Source organism: Aulostomus chinensis, chromosome 19 (assembly GCF_037954235.1).
Source record: "Aulostomus chinensis isolate RoL2024-O1b breed Wild chromosome 19, RoL_Achi_v1.0, whole genome shotgun sequence".
Taxonomy (NCBI): Eukaryota; Metazoa; Chordata; class Actinopteri; order Syngnathiformes; family Aulostomidae; genus Aulostomus; species Aulostomus chinensis.
Window position 1 is genome coordinate 4378127 of NC_141338.1, and position 20018 is coordinate 4398144.

General features: G+C 41.6%; 1 protein-coding gene across 1 annotated transcript; it reads right to left on the minus strand.

Annotated features, from left to right (window-relative positions):
- Positions 1–626: 626 nt before the first annotated feature.
- On the minus strand, positions 627–18482 carry agpat2 (1-acylglycerol-3-phosphate O-acyltransferase 2 (lysophosphatidic acid acyltransferase, beta)). Its single transcript, XM_086187785.1, has 6 exons — positions 17972–18482; positions 10587–10720; positions 6784–6959; positions 6358–6453; positions 4300–4372; positions 627–4210 (listed from the first exon to the last, which is right to left on the minus strand). Exons 1-6 carry the CDS (start codon positions 18145–18147, stop codon positions 4053–4055), a joined length of 813 nt encoding a protein of 270 aa, XP_086043911.1. The 5' UTR covers positions 18148–18482; the 3' UTR covers positions 627–4052.
- Between the last annotated feature and the right edge of the window lie 1536 nt (positions 18483–20018).

Consider the following 20018-nt stretch of genomic DNA (forward strand, 5'->3'; position numbering starts at 1 on the left):
GTTCCTTGAAATCCCAAGAGACACTCCCATTCGTAGAGGAGCTGCTATGGCCTGCCAGTACCACTAGGGGGCTCATGGCCCCACTCCAATTTACAGCAACTGTCTGCTTGTCTGTGGGCTCCACATGTTCAGCCTGGATGAACTTTAAATGCATCATCACCTTATATCCATGAGGAGGCAGCCAGTGTTGGTTTAACTGATCCAGGAGAATAAACGCAATGTCCAGTAGATCAGAATAAGCTTTGCTGTTGAATCTTCAAATATAAAATTAGCGCACAAGATCAGTAACTCTGCAGCACATTTTTTTTTTCCATGAAAAATTCTCATGAATCTAAGATGTTGTTGTTTATCCAGTGAAAGTGGAGCAGTTTACCTTGGAAGTTTGAAATGAGCACATGAATTCAGAAAGTTACTGCAGAAAAACAAGCGAATTGTTCAGCAAAGCTTCTCCTCAACACATTTTTAACATGCAAACTTTTCAGGTTTCTGAACTACGTTTAAATGCAGAAGAACCGTGTCTTCAGTTACAGGATTACTTAAAAAATGTATATATAAATAAAACATCCAGATAAATGTAGACATTTTCATGCACGACCACTTAAGAAAAAAAAAAACTTTATTGCAAGGCATTCACATTTACCCAGAATAGGTGAAATCAAGAACACTACATCATCAATAGTAGCCGGATACTATAATGGGCGTCTATTCCGTGTGTGTATAACAACACACACATTCATGTGCGTGTATATTTTTATATATATATAAAGGGACCACACACACACACGGCTCTGCAGGATGTCAGCTGTTTCTCATCTCCATCTAAAGCTACCATCTAATAACACTTTAATAGCTTTGGTGAAAATCTGAAGAAAAAAAAATGAAGTCCTTTTGTTTCTCCCAGCCAAAGTCAGCATGAAAAGTGCTTTATTATAGTTCTGAATACTTCAGAGTGGTTTCCAGAATTTTGTTTTATAGACAAACGGCTGGGTCGTCGCAGAGCCTGTTAGCCACCAGCTCATGACACAAAGCTTACGAATCACACATTAGTAGTACAAAATAAAAAGGAAATGAACAGAATAGAAATGGGTAAAACACTCCACTAGCAACATCGAGATGGTTTAGATCACATTTTTGGAGGAAAATTTGGTAGCGTTAACATTCAAACCACTTGCTGCAAAAGGTAAAATTTGCTCTTACAGATAAGAAAACAGTCAATAAATATATTAAATCTAAGAAAATGACAATACAGAATTTGATTATGTGCTATTAATAGGGGTAAGTATTCCATACTGGCCTAAGAATAAAACCAATGATTAAAGCCGAGAGCCCAGCAGGTGCCGACGGCAGCGTACAGGCCTGGTTTGAATGAATCCATTCATTAAATAATCTCAGAATGTCTGTGCGCACAACGAGTCGGTCTAGGTATATATTTTAACATTTAATAAATCAACTTAAATTTTGATACCAGCTGTATGCAAGACAACATCCCACTTTGTAATACAGTAACATCAAAAAATAAAAATTAAAAAAAATGAGACGATAAGATGCAACTTTTAGTACATTAATATCCTGAATGCTGAAATACATTCTCAGATGGTGTTTGAAGCGGCGCGATAAAGTGATTCTGCAAACAGTGTAAAAGGCAGTGAGCAATATAAGAAATATCAGACTTGGTTGTAAACTAAAAACAGTCAGTTTTATGTGGTTAGCAAACCTAACTGAAGCATACGAGCCGAACAATCCAAAGTGCAACAACCACGCAGACTTAAGGCCAACACATTTTCACAACAGTCTCCTATGAGGTCAATCAGAACATCACAACTTAAAAGCAGGCTGATTTCACCTCGACTAAAACAAGAAGAAAAAAAAAAAGGCCAAATGCATTAAATTCTTCCAAGTTACAGACTTGAGTAGGCCAGGGTTCGTTAGTTATTAGTTAATCCAAGTTGAACAAATAAAATCAAACAATCAAAACCATGTCACGTTTCTAACGTTTTTACCCTTTTACAGCAAACAACTACCATTGGTAAAGAGAAATCAGTCAGTGGATGATGGCGAAGGGCATGGTGAAATATTATAGGGCTCAGGTTGGACATTTCCCAAACAAAAACAAACACACCTCATGGCACAGCAGGTAGCTTGCACTTTGGAACAGTAAAGTTCAAACAGATGGACATTGCACTTTATGAAATCACCTTTTTGACACGTCTTAAATAGATTCACTTGTGAGCTCCTCCCGAGGAGTTAAAAGGAAAACAAAACAAAACACTTCTTATAATACAACAAAAACGAGATGTAGAAATAAATAGAGCGCAAAAAAAAAAAAAAAAAAAAATTACAGAAAACAGCGAGAAGACACTTGCATAATGCTGCACGCATGTCATTTCTAATCTTCTGGAGAGACAAATTGAAAGAATGCACCGTGACACACCGACAATGTACAACATTGAAAACTGATCAGTCCACCTAAGTCTGTAAAACTGAGTACAGATGGGAGCGATTGTTAGATAGTGGATCTCGGAGTCTTTGCTTTCGGACATCATGAAGTGTTTCATGGAGCTATTGGTCATAGAGCTGAAGAACCAACGTGGATATAGAGTTGAATTCATTGCGACAGAACTTAAGAAGTCCACTGGATGAACGCCGCCGACCTCTCACCTCCACATGCTCGTGGAGGCCCCCCCCCCTCCTTTTGTCTTTAGGCAAGACACTGGAATGCAGATAAGGGGGGAGAGCACTAAAAGGAAGGAAGGAAGGAAGGAAGGAGGTACTTTGAAAGAGTGTGTATGCATGTGTGTGTGAACTAAAACTAAGAGAGAAACAGAGTCGCTGACTAGAGGGAAAAGAAAATGTCACGATTTATACGCTGACTAGAGGGAGAAAGAAACCAGGGCTGCACCGATCTGACTTGATCTGCCCCCACCTGGTTCAAAACAATGACCTAACACTGCTCTCCTGGCTTGGTAAAACATTTCTACATTTACAAAATTAGTATTACACTTGGTTTCCATGTCGACTTGTCTGGTGACTGTAATTCCAGATAATAGATTATATTATTCCCCTTTGTGTTAAACTCCAGGAATGCCACTAGGTGGGTGAGTGACGCTTCTTTTTTGCACTGACAGCATTAATGTTCCCTGTGAACGGGACCCATGTATCAGGAGATCCTTGCTAACACCCACATCTAACAGACCACCAACTGATCAGCCCGCGGTGAGAGGCTAATTTTGTCTTTTTTTTTTTTGCAACCTAGATGGTGGAACACGCACATACAGAGAGAGCAATAGCTTGTTAGCCAACTCATAGCCTGTTAGCTTCTTTTTGCTAGCACCCTTTCCACTGTTTCCATGTCAAACGTTCCGTATCATGCAGGTTCCCATGGGAATAATGAACAGCCTTCAGGTTAACGTATGTGTGCTCACAGAGCGACATGGAAATGAGGCGGCGGTACTGAAGCCAGCTGAACCTTTAATTCAAGATCCCACCTCGCCGTTCGCTCTCCTATCAAAATGTAACCTGCAGGTCTACCAGCACGTACATAGAATTGTTTAACAGATTGGCTATCAGTGACAATGGGGCCAACAAGCTATACGAGTCAGGATGGGCATCGATATCAGCTCGGTGCCTCCCTCGGAGAAAATGGGGGGGAAACATAAAAATGGTGGAAACGTGTGACAATGAGAATGGTCGGCTTCCAAAGCCAGAGAACGAAGCAAAGATGAAGGTGGTCGGAGCCATCCAACAGGCATGCACGAAAAACAACACACATCCAGACTGTTGGGCTTCCCGTCCGTCACTCCACTCACCGCGAAGAGCAGCGCCGGCGGTGCTGCAGCAGACACAGCGAGGGTCAGGACGTGCTGTATGAGTCAGGCCGGCGGCAGACTGGACCAGGCGCCGACTAGACAAGAAGAGATCTCATGACAAGAGACCTGCATCATGTTGTTTCCTGGCCAGGTAATGGGGCAACCTGGGGGAGCGAGGTGGTCTGGGGCAGGAGTGGGTCTCAGACAGGGTCATAGGAGAAGAGGAGGTGGGAGTATGGTCAGTGTTCAGTGCCTCAAGGGCCCGTTGCTATGGGTTATGGAGTCAGAGATGTCAAGGAAGGCTGAGCGCATCAGGTTGAAGGATTTGTCACAGAGTGATGACACATCCTCTGATGTCATCCCCTTTGTCTCGATCTTTGGCAGGATCTTCAATCTGATGATCCCTACAGAAGCAAAAAGAGGTTGTTGTTTTTTGCATACAGATTAGGATTAGTCACACAAAGGAAAAACGACTACAATCAAGTGGAGTTACCCGATTTGAACTGCTTTTCTTTCCGTAGGTAGAAGTTTCCGTAGGAGGAGAAAACAACGGGTATGATGGGTGCCTGAGAAACGAGAGGGGAGGCAAATAAAGTTGGTGTGTTTTAGCTCTCCTTTACCATCACATCACTGATTTAGAATAGAAGTCTTCAGAAGGGAAGGATGAGGTCTCCTTCATGAAAACCAACGCTCAGATTCCCGGCAGTTGCATTCACGCCTCACATTCTAGTTTTCAAAGTGGGGAGGTGAGAAAAAGCACGATGAATTAGTGCTGCATCCACATTGTTACAAATCATCGACACGATAGGAGTGCCCACAGTCAGGCTGATGTATTTGCACTATTAAGAAAATGTGTATATTCTTACAAAATAAAGTATTTGGGCAGTATTTCATTCTATGTTTTTATCCTGAGATTATGCTGGAATTTTGATTGGTCAATTCTATATTTAGTCACATTCTTTGGCCTAATTTAAGTGTTCAGGGTTTGATAATAGTCAGGGTTTAGCGGCACTTTAGTGGATCATTTGGGTGGCATGGCTCTGGAGATACAGTAGCTGTCTAGTAACTGAGGGGTCACCGGTTCAATCCCCACTTCCACCTGATATTGAGTCACAGTTTGACTAAGATACTGGACCCTTAATAGCTCCTGATGAAGTAGGCTGGCAGCTTGCATGGCAGCTTCAACTATCTGTGTGTGTGTGTGTGTGTGTGTGTGTGTGTAAATGCAGTCCATTTGTGTTTGCACGACTCAACGACTGCACTTATTGAGACAGAGAAACTTATTGAAGATGTTATCTTGTCTGCAGAAAAGAATGCTGCAAATTCCATCTGTGGTTTTCAATATAAAAGTATGAAACAATTTTTTAACGATTCCGTGCTGATGCTGATAGCCATGAGGATTTTGGTCACTGTTAACACGAGGGGAAATTTTCATACCCGTTTATCTCGAATCAAAAATCAGCTGACTTCCAAACCCTACTTTGGATCATTTTCTTTCAACTCAGCAAAACAAAAGAAGAGAAACAAAGACAGAAATGCTTGGCTGAACCAACATCGCATTCTCTTCATTCTCAAACACACACACACACACAATCAGCACAACACTAGCATGCTCCATCTCCTCCACTGCTACTAATAGAGACCGAGTTGCTCTCTCGAGACCCCGAGTAGCCCTTCAGAAGGACTGGCTGAGCCAATCGTGGCTCCCCCTGGGGGCTGTCCTGCTTCCACTCAATCTGGCTGGCTGGGTACAAATGGAAATGCTGCGTTATAACTCAGCGGAGGGAAACACTGAGATAGAAATAGTGGGTCCTCACAGAGAGGGTCTCTGGGGACAAGCAGAGCCGCCAGGGAAAACCAAAACTCCAGACCTCAAAGACACTATCGGCACCGCATACCAACATGTTCTAACAACTCCTGATAACACGCAAGTACATAGAAGAGAACTGAAGCCGTGGAGCTAATGGAACCCACATTGATGATTTGGAGCAGCGAGACTTTGCTGTTAAATTGATATCAGTGTGGATCAGATAAGAAACAACAATAAAGCACCGAATGAAAAAAAAGAAATGAGTCTACACATGCAAACGCACGCACCACATCAAGTTTGCCCCAGGATCCAAGTTTTGGTCATAATTAATTCCACCTGCCTTGGCCTGAGTGGGTTCTACAGAACAACAGCTCCAGAGCAGAGACTTCCCCTCCGCACGCTCGTGAAGAGAAATATCACCAGCGCACAAAGCTGTCCATTACCTCAAACTGCCCCTCCCCCTTATAAGACACAACATCACTTTAGGAAGAGCAACACCACACGACTCTGACCACTGCAGACACTCTTCACCCAGGTGTGAAGCTGTTTTGACTTCCATGCCTGGCATCATCTGGGTGGATGTAGTTCAATAATAATAGGTCTTCTTATGCCATGTATGGCTGCTGCTAGCGCCCCCATGTGTCCGCAATCGGCACGGTACCAATGATGCACCACGCCGACGGAGAGACCTGTGAAAAGAGAGTGAAGGGGAATGGGATCAAGGGAAAGCTGCTCGCTCACTTGTGCTTGCACTGCGAGATGGAAGGCGCCTTTTTTGAAGGGCAGCAGGTCGCCTCTCTGGTTTCGCGTTCCCTCTGGAAACACCCACAGACGAATCTGTAGAGGTCAAAGGGCAAGAGTGAAAGGAAGAACAGCGATTTCACCCTGCAATATCATCTAAGTATGTAGAATAAAGAAAACGTTGCTGGGATGCGGTTTTTATTGTTTGTTGTTTATTGTTTTGTAAGAGCTGATGTGTATCCTGAAAATTTCTGATGATTCTCCCGGTAGCCCGTTGCTATTTGCTAAGCTAACGTCACTCCGTCTTTTCTTGGTGCACTGTGGTGTACGTTTACGCTGCTTACTCACCCTCTCCTGTGTTTTTACTAAGGTTACGTTACCTCTGTAAGCCTTTTAAATATTAAGCTAGAGTGGATCGCTGATTACCTGCTCGTCCGACATGGTTTTGGCAGCGTCAGCCATGACACTCTTGGCATCATTCGTCTTCTTGCGGTTAATGAAGACGATGCCACCCAGCCAGCAAATGAGGCCGACTGTGCCTGCGTAGATCAATTCCTTCTTGGCGATCATGGTGCAGCGGTCTGGTAAGATCTCCATCAGGCCTGAGACACAGATGACAACAAATTGGAAATGTAAAGCTACTGCTCCTGTGCGCAGAATTAGATTTGAAACAGTGGCTCGTGAATACTGTCAATACTGACGTAATTCATTCGTTCGTTACATATTACATAAACTTGAGACAGTAATATTGTGCAGGAGCACAGTGAGCTTCCATAAGCAGAGAGGACAGAGAATAAGGAAGATTTCTGGCATTAAAATGCTCTGAAGATGATTTCACATATACAATCTATGTTTCCATAGCTACGCGGATGACACACAACTGTACATCTCTGTTGAACCAAATAATTCTGCAGCTATTAAATCCATTACCGATTGTCTTATGGCAATAAATAAATGGATGAGTGATAATTTCTTAAAATTAAATGAGGACAAAACTGAAATCCTATTCGTCGGCCCTGCAACAAAAAGAGAAATCTATTGACTCACATGGGAAAGCTGACTCCTCGGGTTAAACGTGAGGTTACAAGTCTCTGTGTTATCACCGATTCAGAACTTCGCTTCGAGTCTCACATTAGCAAAGTGACAAAAACATCCTTTTTCCAACCTTAAAAATACAGCTACAAGTCACCCATTTATAAATCAAACGGATGCTGAGCAACTAATCCATGTCTTCATCTTCAAGCCCACTCGATTACTGTAATGCGCTCCTCACTGGCCCCCCAAAGAAGACAGGCTTCAACTTCTTCAGAATTCTGCTGCCAGATTATTTACTGGAACCAAGAGAAGACAGCACGTTACCCCAGCGTTGGCTGCTCTGCACTGGCTTCCAGTAACATTTAGAATTGACGTTAAGGTCCTCCTCCTTATATACAAAGCTCGAAATGGTATGGGACCGGACCACATTACAAACTCTCTGACCAACTACACACCACACCGTGATGATGCAGGTCTCTGAGTCACCAGAAATGGTGTTGCAGCTTTGGTCAACGACGCCCCAAAATTGTGGAACACATTACCCGTAAATATCAGGACATTCTCAAAAGGCAGCTTGAAACCTATGTATTTGGATGGACTTTTATTGCACTATTAATCCTTTCTTTATCAATGCACTGAAACGACCTGTTAATCTTATCTTGCACTAATTTATTCTCTACCATTTCTCTGAAACCGCAGAGTGGCCTCTTCTGTTAAACATCTCAAACACTGGGCTGAGAAGCGAAAGTTTCGCCCTGTGATTCAGAGCGTTTTCGGTGAGGTAACTCAGAACTAGGGATTGTTCTGTGATGGGCTTTAGAAGCGGTTGTTCTGTCACGCATCTCAGAATCGTTTCTGTTCAGCACCTCAGAACTGGAAATGTTCTAAAATGGAATTCTGAGCCGGTAACTCAGACCTGGAAATAGAGAGAAGCAACATGAAGGTCTCGACTGTGCTAAATATTTAAAAAAATTAAAAAAAATCATCTTCTTATTACTATTTTATTACCATTACTTTTATATCACTGCACTTAAATGACTTGCACTATCAATTTTATCTTGAACTATTTTCTTCCATCATGAATTCTGCAATGAGATGTTAGTAATTCAAGAAGTCTTTTGGAACTTGGACTTAATGTCCGACTCCATGCATTTTGCTCTTGCTGCTTGTTTTTTATTGATTTTATGTAAAGCGCTTTGAACTGCATTTCTTATGAAAGGTGCTACATATATAAATAAAGTCTTACTTAATCTACTTAAAATATAAAATGTAGGATCACTGGGAGGCAAAAAGGTAACTAGAATTATGAAAAACCATTCGGGATTTTCAGTTGGAGAGGAATGATCTTAATATCTAAAACTACCCATTTATAATCTTTGTTGGAGATAAATGTTTGTTTACATTTTCGGAGGGATTTATAAAGAAAGCTTTTTGAAGTTTTAATCATTTTCGAAAATAGTACTTAAAATGATTTCAAGGTAAATTCTGCCTTTTTTATGAAGCAGTGTGTGCGACTTTAGGAGAATTAGCACCACAACCAAAGGCATCATTTTCAGGTTCTGCACCTTGTGTAAATCAACTGTTGTAAAAACAAATAACAGCAGCTTTGTGTTTCATGTTTGCTGCCGTTACCATGGAGAGGAGCAATGAAACAACTTTATAGGCTATGGCGGGCATGGCTGTGAGCGTCTGTGTGTGTTAGTGCTCAGCTTACATCTGGTCATCCTCAAATGCTGTGATTTAACTTTAGGATGACCAGAAATTCTCATCTCCGGCCAAAACTCACCTCTCTGTTTTTATCCACGGACGAACGGAGGATGAGCAGTCATTAATGGCTGGTACTAGTCGTTGGCATGGCAACTCAGATGCCAAATCAACTTCACGCCGAGTCTTCTCAGCAATGATTAGAGGCTGCGAGAGAATCTGCACTCATCGAGGGCGCTAACCAACACGCTCCCGATGGAAACACAACAATCCTGTGGTTAAAGATCATCCTCCACACTGAGAACGAGCTCTGGCGGGAGTTGCATGACGTTGAGCCTGTAAATCCTTCAGAGGTAAAGAAATGTTGCCATCTGAGGACTTTCATGTAGTACTATCAAGTACTACTACACATCCATGGATTCAGGGGAACCTCCTCTCTCTTCTTAAAGCAAACTACTGCCACTCCCTATCTTCTGTTTGCCCTTGCAACACATTCACTTCCAGAAATCCTATTGAAATGCTACACCTTCTGCAGGCGTCAGACACATTTTGCGTACCTTTGAGAGAAACTGGTGATCGCACGTTCTCTGAAGTCGATGTCAAAATGTACCAGTATATACATTTAACAAAAAAAAAAATTGGATAATAAGCTACACAAAATGATAGGGCACAACAGTAAATCAATATTAACAAAGATTCTTTTCAGTCGATCTTTTGTTTGTGAAGCTATTTTTCAGACTGTCACCGAACTTTCTAGCTTTTCTTATTTTTCAAAGATCTTTTCAGGCCTGGAACACCCCCCCCCCCCCCCCCCCCCCCCCCATGAACCCTGCTTCAGAATGTGACTGCTGCTGAGGACGTTTCTCGTCTAAATTAAAATGTCCAGAAACAAAATCAGTGAATATCGTTTCCAGCATCGAATTGCTCAGGCTGAACTGCTGAATGCACACCTCAGTCCAGTCGATCTTTTTTTAGAAGACAATGAAGACGCGATGATATTCCAGAGAGCGCTGAGACAAATCTGAGTGCATCTTTCTTAAAATGAAGAGACAAATGATTTGGAAAATAACAGTGAACACAGTGAAACGTTTTCCCCTTTTACAGACTCCATATTGTTTCAGGATGATATTGAAGCTATAATGATATTGTTATGACATAAAACAATGAAACAGGCGGTTACATAAACAACTAATCTGAAAGTGCTGACATCCAGGGGTCTTTTAAGGTGTTCACATCCTGGGAGAACCAGGATCTACAGCTCTTTTTATATATAGTCCTTCCAGAGTTGGAGCAATGCAGATGTCCACACACAAAAATAAAACCTAAAAGTCAGCATTTGAGTCTCCTTGTTGTTCCAAGTCTGAGGCCAAGCCAAGAACAAAAAAGTAGCATTTCACAAATGGCAGATGTGAACGGTGGACTTGTCATTTTGAGGGAATAATCAGCTTAAAAGAACATCCACCCCGACACAAAGGTAACACATGACCCACCCAAGACATCCAGGGAGCTCTGGTGGTTGGAGATGATGACATACGGTCCTTCTGTCTGCAGATGCTCCCAGCCGCTGACTTCAAATCGAAGACCCAGGAAATACTTCACATGACGAACCAGAGAGCGGATAACCCTGAGGGGGAGAGATTTGATTACACTTCTGTACAAGTATAGCTTACTTTTCTAAAGGCATGTCAGTGCAGGAGGCTAGATAGTCTACAGAACCTCCAAGGAATGGAGGGAACAGTGCAAGGTATAGAGCCTGGTAAGTAGTGGAATCTTTCATTACATTGCACAAAGGGCAGCTTAGATACTTCAAATCTGACCCCAACAGACAATATCGTCATAACTACCGTTAGGTACCAAACTTTGAGTTATGTTAGCACTACCACGACCCATTTCACACAAAGTACCTTGAGTATATACAGAGAGAGCATGACGACGCTTGGCTGAATATTCATGATGCTAAACGCAAAGCTGGCCAGGGCAACAGTTGAGACCACACCAAAAACAGCACATATCCAAAAGCTGAAGAGCGTAACATGTTTGATAGCCTCAAAGCCTGGTACCTCAATGTTAGCCCCTGCTAACATTAGCAGGCCTGAAGCCAGAACAGAAGTTGAGCCCCGGAAACCGTGGAAGCTTCAGGTGAGGTCCCGAGAACTTCCGCAACATCTTCATGTAATTAATTAGCTAGTAGGCTCTTTTCAGACTCCTGACTTATGCTAGCTTGGCATGTGTACTGCTATTGGTGATAAAAAAAAGGTACTGTTGGAAACGCTCAGTTGTGAATGGCACATAACCACGGCCATAGCGCTGCTACACATCTAGAGGACTAGACATGTGCAGTATCTCCATTTGGTTGATTAAATGATCACTCCGGGGAGAAAAATGTTCCAGTAAGCTTTGAGAAACCCTCCACCTGCCTGCCGACCGCTGACACAACAAGCCACTAACACAGAGGATAGTTGACGAGTCAGTTGGTGTGATTGTACAATTGGCTGAATCAAAGTTGGGACCCGTGGCTTCCCGGTTGAAACATAAAAGTCCTCAGCAAAAGTCATTTTTAAAGAAACAGCAGCTTGAACATGGTCAATACTGGTGTACGTTCAGAGTTTGGTCCAATAAGGCAGTGAGGACACGTGTGATTAAGAAACCCACTGAAAGATTCAAAGGAGAGCATACAGGCGCTAGTCAGTCTTGTCATTTCCAGATTTCACAGTCATTTTCTTGAATGATCATATCAATATTGCACAACTGTAATCTGGTTCAAAGTCCAAAATCTTCAATCTGATTGAACAAATAACTATTTTTCTGTTTCCCCATTTATCTTTTGCGACAGATAAAAGCGAACCTTTGTAGTGACAAAGATAAAACTGTTGTCAATGTGACTTAACAACAAAACCCTAACTCCAACAAGTCGTGAGTCCCCATCTCACCCTCTGACTCTCTCCAAGAGGAAAGGATAAATTGTTTGTATGAAAATAGCTTTCATCTGGTCCTCATTCAGACTCTTTTCCATTTGCAGTTCTAAGCGGTGTTGCTGTTTCCTTTTTCAGTCACAGAACCATTCCACTTGGACTAAACAAGCAGGGAAACGTGTCCCTTCTGTCCTTTTAATTATGAGAATTTGATTCATTAGTAAATGTAACTGTTCAAATAAAGACCATATGAGCCTCGACTCACACTAATCCAGCAAGACACCAAACTAATCTGGGCTGAACCTTCCATTAAACTTATGTTTGCTTTATGCATCTAATTAGCATCTGGATCTCCTGAGGCAGCAGCTAATTAAGGAGCCCATATTTGTGAATGGATAATTGGCCCATTCTGGTTCTGTAGGGATCAGGGATGCACAATATTGCTTCTTTTTCTTTTCTTTTTTTTGGAAAGATATTCCACATGCAGATATATAAAACTGATATTTACTGATGTAAGATTATCTGTATAAAAACAATTGTACATGATATTCCCATTTAGTGCACACTGAAAAACACATTTTTAGGAAACTCCAAATGACAAAATTGTGAATTTGTAAAAGTAACTTTTTTCTGAATTTCCAAAATATTTCTAAAAAGACCATAAATCGTATATTTAGTGTTATTTCCAAAAGTGACAAATATCTACTGATATGGATGATGGGCCAATAATGTTGGGCGTCTTTATAAGGCATCTGACAGGTCACAGCTGGGATTTTTCTGAGGTCAATAAGCACAACAAATGTTTTAAGAATTTAGCTTCATAATCCTAAGTACTGCATGTTGGCTGACATCTGGCCTGTAGCAGTTCTACAGGGGTGGGTTCAGAGCATCTTGTAGTGAACTGAAGAGCCACATCAACACACTCCTCCATGTTTTTGGTTCAGTTTGTTGACGGGAAATCTTCTTTAGCCACACGACAACAGTGATCCCAGCACTTAGCAGCACGATGGCGGCCGAAATACCACGCAGAAAAGACTGACCACTAATTGTGAATAACAAACTTGGACGACCTTCCCTCTCAGGGGAACAGCCGTGTCACTTCCCATCTTCTGTCCGTGCCTCGTGTTCTTTTTGTCATCAGTGAATCACATCCCCTCCTCCTCCTCCTCCTCCTTCTCTCTCCTTGCCATGATTCTAAAAATGCTATGATTGACTGTCCGTGATTCTTAATCTTGTGTTATTCACTCATGCCATTCAAGCTTGGACGAATCTAAGATTAGATTGAGTGATAGTGAAATGTTTACACAGTATTAATTTCTTCATATAATACAACAATAGTCTGTGTAGGGTATGAAATAAAGATTTTAACTCCTGCTGGGGGAATGATCCAATAAGACCCAGTGGCATGTGACAGGACGCATGTCCTTACTAATGAGACCTTAAGATATAATGGGCTCCGTTGGTTAGGAAGTATAACAAGAAAGTGAGGAAAATCCTCACAAAAAAAAATAAATAAAAAATAAAAAAGTCAAAGTGATCATGGTTCTTGCTTTGGCAATTCATGATATCCCCTGGAATATGAATCAACAATTTCAGCCAGTCACTGAGGATGAGGAGCCCATCAACTGTTTTTAATGAGGAAATCAGTTCCATCTGGTTCAGTTTGCCAGAAATCAAGAAGTCCCTGTTAAAAACAATCAAATACGCCAGCGAGCTCTTCACTCATCCCTCGTGACCCTGCTGATGTAATCATGTGAAATTAAGTCTGAGTGCTACGTTACAGCAAAGTAACTCTAACCTTTACACAGGAATCGTCCGACCTGATTGGTACAGTGATAACAGTGTCAGTCAGTTCAAAAGTCACTGGTTATGCAATGACTCAGCCGGTGTTGCAGCAATTGGAAGATTGGTCAAGAGGGATGAAAACAGCCACGTTGGATTCTTCTTGAAGGACAAACCACAGGGTTTTCCTCTGATTAATGTCTATATCAATCTCTACAAGCGGTCTTATAGCTCCAGATTATCATGACATTTACACTGATCAGATCAAAGGTGCGTCTGGCTGCTGGGAGATGAACAGCTGATGACGACTTGTTATCCTCAGACTGTACCAACAAACATACACCGCGGCAGAAGCTAATTCAGGTGCTGATGGTTAAAGCAGGGAGGGGGAACGCTTGACATCCAGTCAAGAGAGGAATGGTTGGAATGGTTTGGTTTTAACAAGGCTGAGCATGTTTCAGTTTTTCTCATCACAGCTGAGACTACAAACAAAATATCTTCATCTCAAAAATACTAAAATTATGCTTTGTTCCAGATTAGCTACGAGCTAACTTCCTTCAGTAGTCCCTGGAGAGCGTTATTATCGTATGGCTGCACTATTATGGGACAAAATGATAAAGACAATTATTTTAACTGATGTTTAGTCCATGATAGATCCATGACTTTCGGGATTTTTGCACGTTCCATTGTTTTAACTTCTGTAATGGGCTACAAACCTGATACAGTCTTCTTTCATAGTGAGTCGACTCCTAGAAGCAAACTAAGTTGCAGGAATAAACTCGGCTATTATACTGTGCTACTTTCCTGCAACATAAGAAATCTCTGCATTAAAATATGATACAATTATTCATTTTCTTTTTCATTCGGCCACTACGATGACACACGTTACCATAATGGATTTCTATCGTGCTGTTCTATAGGAACGAGCTGGATTTCATTCTTCTGGTCTCTGTTTCATGTTTCTCTCCCACCCGTCCCGTCCCGTCCCATCCCCGAGCAACGGCCGGCTCTCGGTTAAGGAAGCGATCGATTTGTAACGCAGGGGAGATCCCCCTGAGCAGAGCTCACCATCACCGTTGAACCGGTTCATTTAAATAAATGCGAGGAGCTAAAATCATAATAGAGATTAATATTCAATGAATTAAACAGCCCCAGAACAAAACCCATCATCTCTACTACAACCAACAACCTGTATACACCAACACACACACAGGCAATATTAGATGGATCACCTTCCAAAAACAAGTCAAGCTACTTGAGATTTTCTTTTAACTGCACAGGAGAATATTTGAAAATCTGTGCAGGTTTTCAGTTTACTCCACCCTCGAAAGCAAAAGAAGACGGATCAAAGGCGACTTGGGGACACCATAATCTCTCCTTGAGATAGACCTTGAAGCTCTGCTCCTCTGCTCGGAGCGGAGCAGAACAAAGCTAATCAACGGCGGAGGAGCAGAATTATGGATTATCTTATGCGCTAAACTGACATACAAGATTGGGCTGACAAAGCTTAACAATTCATTGGTTACAAGTGTTTCAGTTCTTCAAACTGAATAAATAAAGCCGTGTGGCCAAAGGCAGAAACATGCAATCACATTCTGGTACTGTTCTGCGAGTCTCAATCATTTAGTACTTTTCAGCGAGTATGAGCCTGCCAGCCATAGACTGAGGTTGACGGCACACTGTTAATTCACCTCGGAATAACTCGCTGTTGCTGTTCCTTCTTGAAGACATTTGAGTGAAGACGACAGCAAAGGAAACCCAAAAATTTCAAAGAAGTTGAGCGGAAAGTTACTTTGCTCTGCAGCGTCAATAGCTGCACCACCATCACCACCAACAAAGAAGAATTATGGCAAAAAAACTGACTCCAGCAATCAATTGGTTGTGACGCCACATCTCACCACAATAGATGAGTGCATGGCTTCCTTGCATTATCTGGCATGTTCTTCTCGGTTTAAACCAGCAAGTTGACACTGCTTTCAAAGCTTTGGTTATTTATATCATTCATATGACTATTATTTGATCACGTAAATCCATATTTACATCAGTATTATACAGGCTTGTGCTGGCCCATCTGTGTTATACAAGTAGGCTGTGCAGCAAGGCATCAGTCCCAGAATTCAGGCCTTTGTGCAGCCATTTTTACCTGACTGGCTCGCGTGTAAAATGTGCATGTAAAACTCTATCCATTCATTTCGGACAAGGTTTGACCCCAATTGTGTCACTTTGTCACAGTCAACAGGTCCAGATAACCTTTGAGCTGACAGAATGGTACACTGGTGCAACATGACACCAGCTCACCACGCCAAGTTGACTGTGACACATTTCCTCCTAGAGCAGTGGGCCAGTGTGGTGTTGTATTGTAGCTGACAGGGCTGCCGTCAGCAGATCAAGAGTGCAAGCAACTAGGATAGGCCCTCGTACCGATTCATTAACCCAACTCTGATCAGGGGGAACTTACCATCTGGCATCTGACGGTAATTACTGAAATGCAGTCATTTGTGTACAGCTCTACATGCGCACATCTACGTTTAACAGCTCATACCCTCTGCTACATAGCAAACCCTAAAGATGTGCCACATTTCCCTCCTCCCATGTGTCAGTTGACCTGTTCAACTTGTAAGTCAAGCGTAATAAAACATATTTCCTCAAGTAGATAAGTAAGCTTGAGAGGTCGTTCCAACAGAGGCAGTACCTTCAATATGGTAGTCAGGATTAGAGAGCTGCTGCCTTTGATAACCCTGCTGGATTAGACTCAAGAGTTTCTAGTGAACAAGACTGGCCCTTTACTATAAAATTCAATACAGCACGATCACGTGGCCCCCAGAACTGAATCAGTCACTTATTCACACACTTTGACAAGGATTCGTGCAGCTTTAAATTTATACATTTCCATGATTTTTCCACACTTTGGAGGAACATTTTCATGACCCTACATTCTCTGAAATGTCTTAATTACACGTGGAAAATAAACCAATTGATACAACGTGATCTGGTATGACATAAAACTCGTGAATATCAACACTAACAAAATGACAGCCTTCTCAGTTTCTCTCCTCTAGGATTGCATAATTAATTGTAATTTAATCAAAGCCCTATAGTTGAGTTTTCCAAGCAGGAAGGGACAACAATTCTTTACTGTTAACTGTGAGAGTCTAATTACCATTTTAAATCAAATACTATGTTGTTGCAGTAATGTCCTGCCCACTAAATAGACTCTACAAACCCACAAAACCATCTGTTTGATACAGACACACACACACACACCATTATTTTTTTTTTAAATATGCAAAAATTCACAATAATATTGCAAAATCACACTGTTTAATCGCATTAAGATAATTTTTGCAAACTTGTGCGGCCCTTCTGTATTTGAGGTAAATTTCAATTTTTATTTTATTTAATTTTTATTTATGCATTTTCTAAAACACTCATCCATGTTTGAAAATGATCTCTTTTTTTTAATTAAATGACTTTTCTCAGTTTTTTCATGACAGAACAAACCCTGAGGTTCATAAAAGATATTGTGTTGAGTTGAACAAGATGTTCAGGGGTGCCCTACAAAGTGGCACGCTGATAATTAACTGGAAATGTGCTAGTATTTTCATTTTGCTATCTATTTTTTTTCTTTATTATTCCTATCCCACTAAAACAGCTGCAAGCTTACATTCATGCCCCATACAATGACAGCCTTGTATTCAAAGTGTTCAAGTTAGTTTCCATCAGAAGGTTGGTGGGGAAGGGTGCGACAACTCTTGCTCATTGTACAATTAAGACCATTATAACCGTCACCCGAGTCTAGAATTTTCTTTTCACGCGGGACACGTTCAACTAAATCTTAAATATGAGCGTAACGTTACATGTTAATGTTAGCACTCAAGTCTGCATCTGCTAACACATTCCAACTGCCTGTGTCCAGGGGGGGGGGGGGGGGCTAATGCTAGCTTCTGAACATTCAATGAGTATGTTTTTTTTTTAATGGTTAGGTTTGTGTTATGGAAGAAATTGTAGATTTGGAGCTCAGCGATTCTGCAGTGCTGCTATTTTAATCTAAGTGGCGGTGTAAGCTAGCAAAGCTACATCTGAATACACACCATCCACGACTGCTACTAGCCAGCCTGCTAGCAAGCTAACTAGCTGTCACACGGCGCCGCGAGCGACATTTATTATGCAAACAAACTCACCTCATGTTCTCAATGTCTCTGCCCCCGCTCTTCAGCACGCACAGGGGAATGGCAATGAGGGCCAACAGCATCATATACGCCACGTAAAAGCACTTTTTGAAATAAAAAACAAAAGTGCTGCTGGTCCACATCAGCAGCGGAATGAGCAGCAGAGGTATCACCCATAGCACATCCATAGCGGCGGATCGCCAGCACACAAACTCGCAGCCACAACCCCGACACACGCGGTGGGATGAGGAAGCAGCTAAATCAGCTACGATGCGGGAGAAAAGGGACGAACTACGACCCCGAAAAACATCACACAGTCGGGGGGATTCTTGAGGGCACAGCGGCGATGGGAACGCTCCTTCCTGACAGCCCAAAACATGTATCGTTGCTCATCTGTTGCTAAATGGCATCATGAGGTGGAGTCAAGCCGTCGTCGAGTTTTTTTTTCCCCCCTCTCTTTTCTTCCTATTTCCGGGTGCTGGACCACTGTGAGAAGGCTCTGGTGTCACAGGACACTGCACGTTTAAATCTAGCAGCATCGGGAAGCTTGTCGCCCTGCTTAGGTGGAATGTGTCTCCTGGAAATTAATTCAGTAAACGGAAAGCATTTACACAACGTGCATGATTCATCTTCTATTATTATTGGAAAAAAATCATGTTCATAGATAAACAATCATTGGGAGGAAACACATATTCTCACAAGATATTGTCCCAAAAACAACAAGCTTAGAAAACGGCGGCTGCTTGTCATTATTGTCAGTTTAAAAACAAAAAAACAACAAAAAAAAACAACAACATTATTCTGAGTCTATTTACATATTTATTTTTTACAAAGAAGAGTTACAAAATTAACCTTTTCAGTGGTACATGTAGCAGCACAAACTCACAACTGAACAAAGGAGTCTTTATCAGAAGTCTACTATAAGACAATACAAGTAAGTTTGGGGTCTCCCTTACAAAATATTGTGTCGCCAACAATGATCGCAACATTGTTCACTTGATTTCTGGGTGAGACAAATTCCCTTTAATGTTCAGTAACTGATTAAAAGTGTGTATTTTGGAATAGTGAGCCCATCTCTCTTTTATTTTTACGATTGCCTATTTACAAAATTCTTTTAAATGCATTTAGCTTGCATTCTTAAGGCAACGAATGCTTCAAGCGCTCATTTAGAAGAAAAAAGAGATGCCAAATGTTCAACTGTTTAAGATACAAACTGAACGTTGTCTTGATATATGGACTGAAGAACACCCAAAGTTATAAAAAACAGAGGATATTTGTAACGGTTTAAATATTTTCAATCAAAACTTTCAGTGTCTGTTACACAATGCCATGTTACGTTTGCTTAAGGATTTTAGTAATTATGCCATTTCAGTGTTTACATCTGGGTTTTTTGTTTGTATTGGAACAATAAAATTCAAACAAATCTGAGAGCATGTTCATCACATAGCCTGCATGATGTTGGATATTGATTTTAAGTCAGTAGTTTCAGGCAATTCATGCCCCTTGAATGCAGCCTTCTTGCGTATGGCTTTAACAGGCCTATGGGGATTCAATCACTCAATCTCGACCAGATGAGTTTAAGACTACAGCACGGCAATGTATAATTGGATTAGCAGTGGTAATCCAATCCACGGCCATAATCTGACACTGTCAAGAGGCCTCAACTGTGAAGTTTTGGCCACCAAGAGGAGCTCTCCTTGACACGATTGGAAGATTAGGACAAACAAGTCATTAATCCTGATTTAATATAGCCGTGGTCCTAATCAGGGATGGACTCTCAGCTTCAGTTGTTTGAAGAGTGGGTGTTAAGAAAACTGGGATGTAGGAAAAAGCACAGAAAAGTAAAGGGAATTCCCCTGTGTGCATGTATACTAATGACCGAGAGCAGAAATAAAGCCACGTCCTCTGGGCTGCTGTTCATTTAGCTGCACTTGAGAGTTGGATGCTGGTTTGTTTAAGGGCTGAAACACAGAACCACACACATGAAGACTGGAGCAAAGAATCCACATGATCAAGTGGGTACTTGACTCAAGCTGATAATGGGCCTCGTTCATGAAGT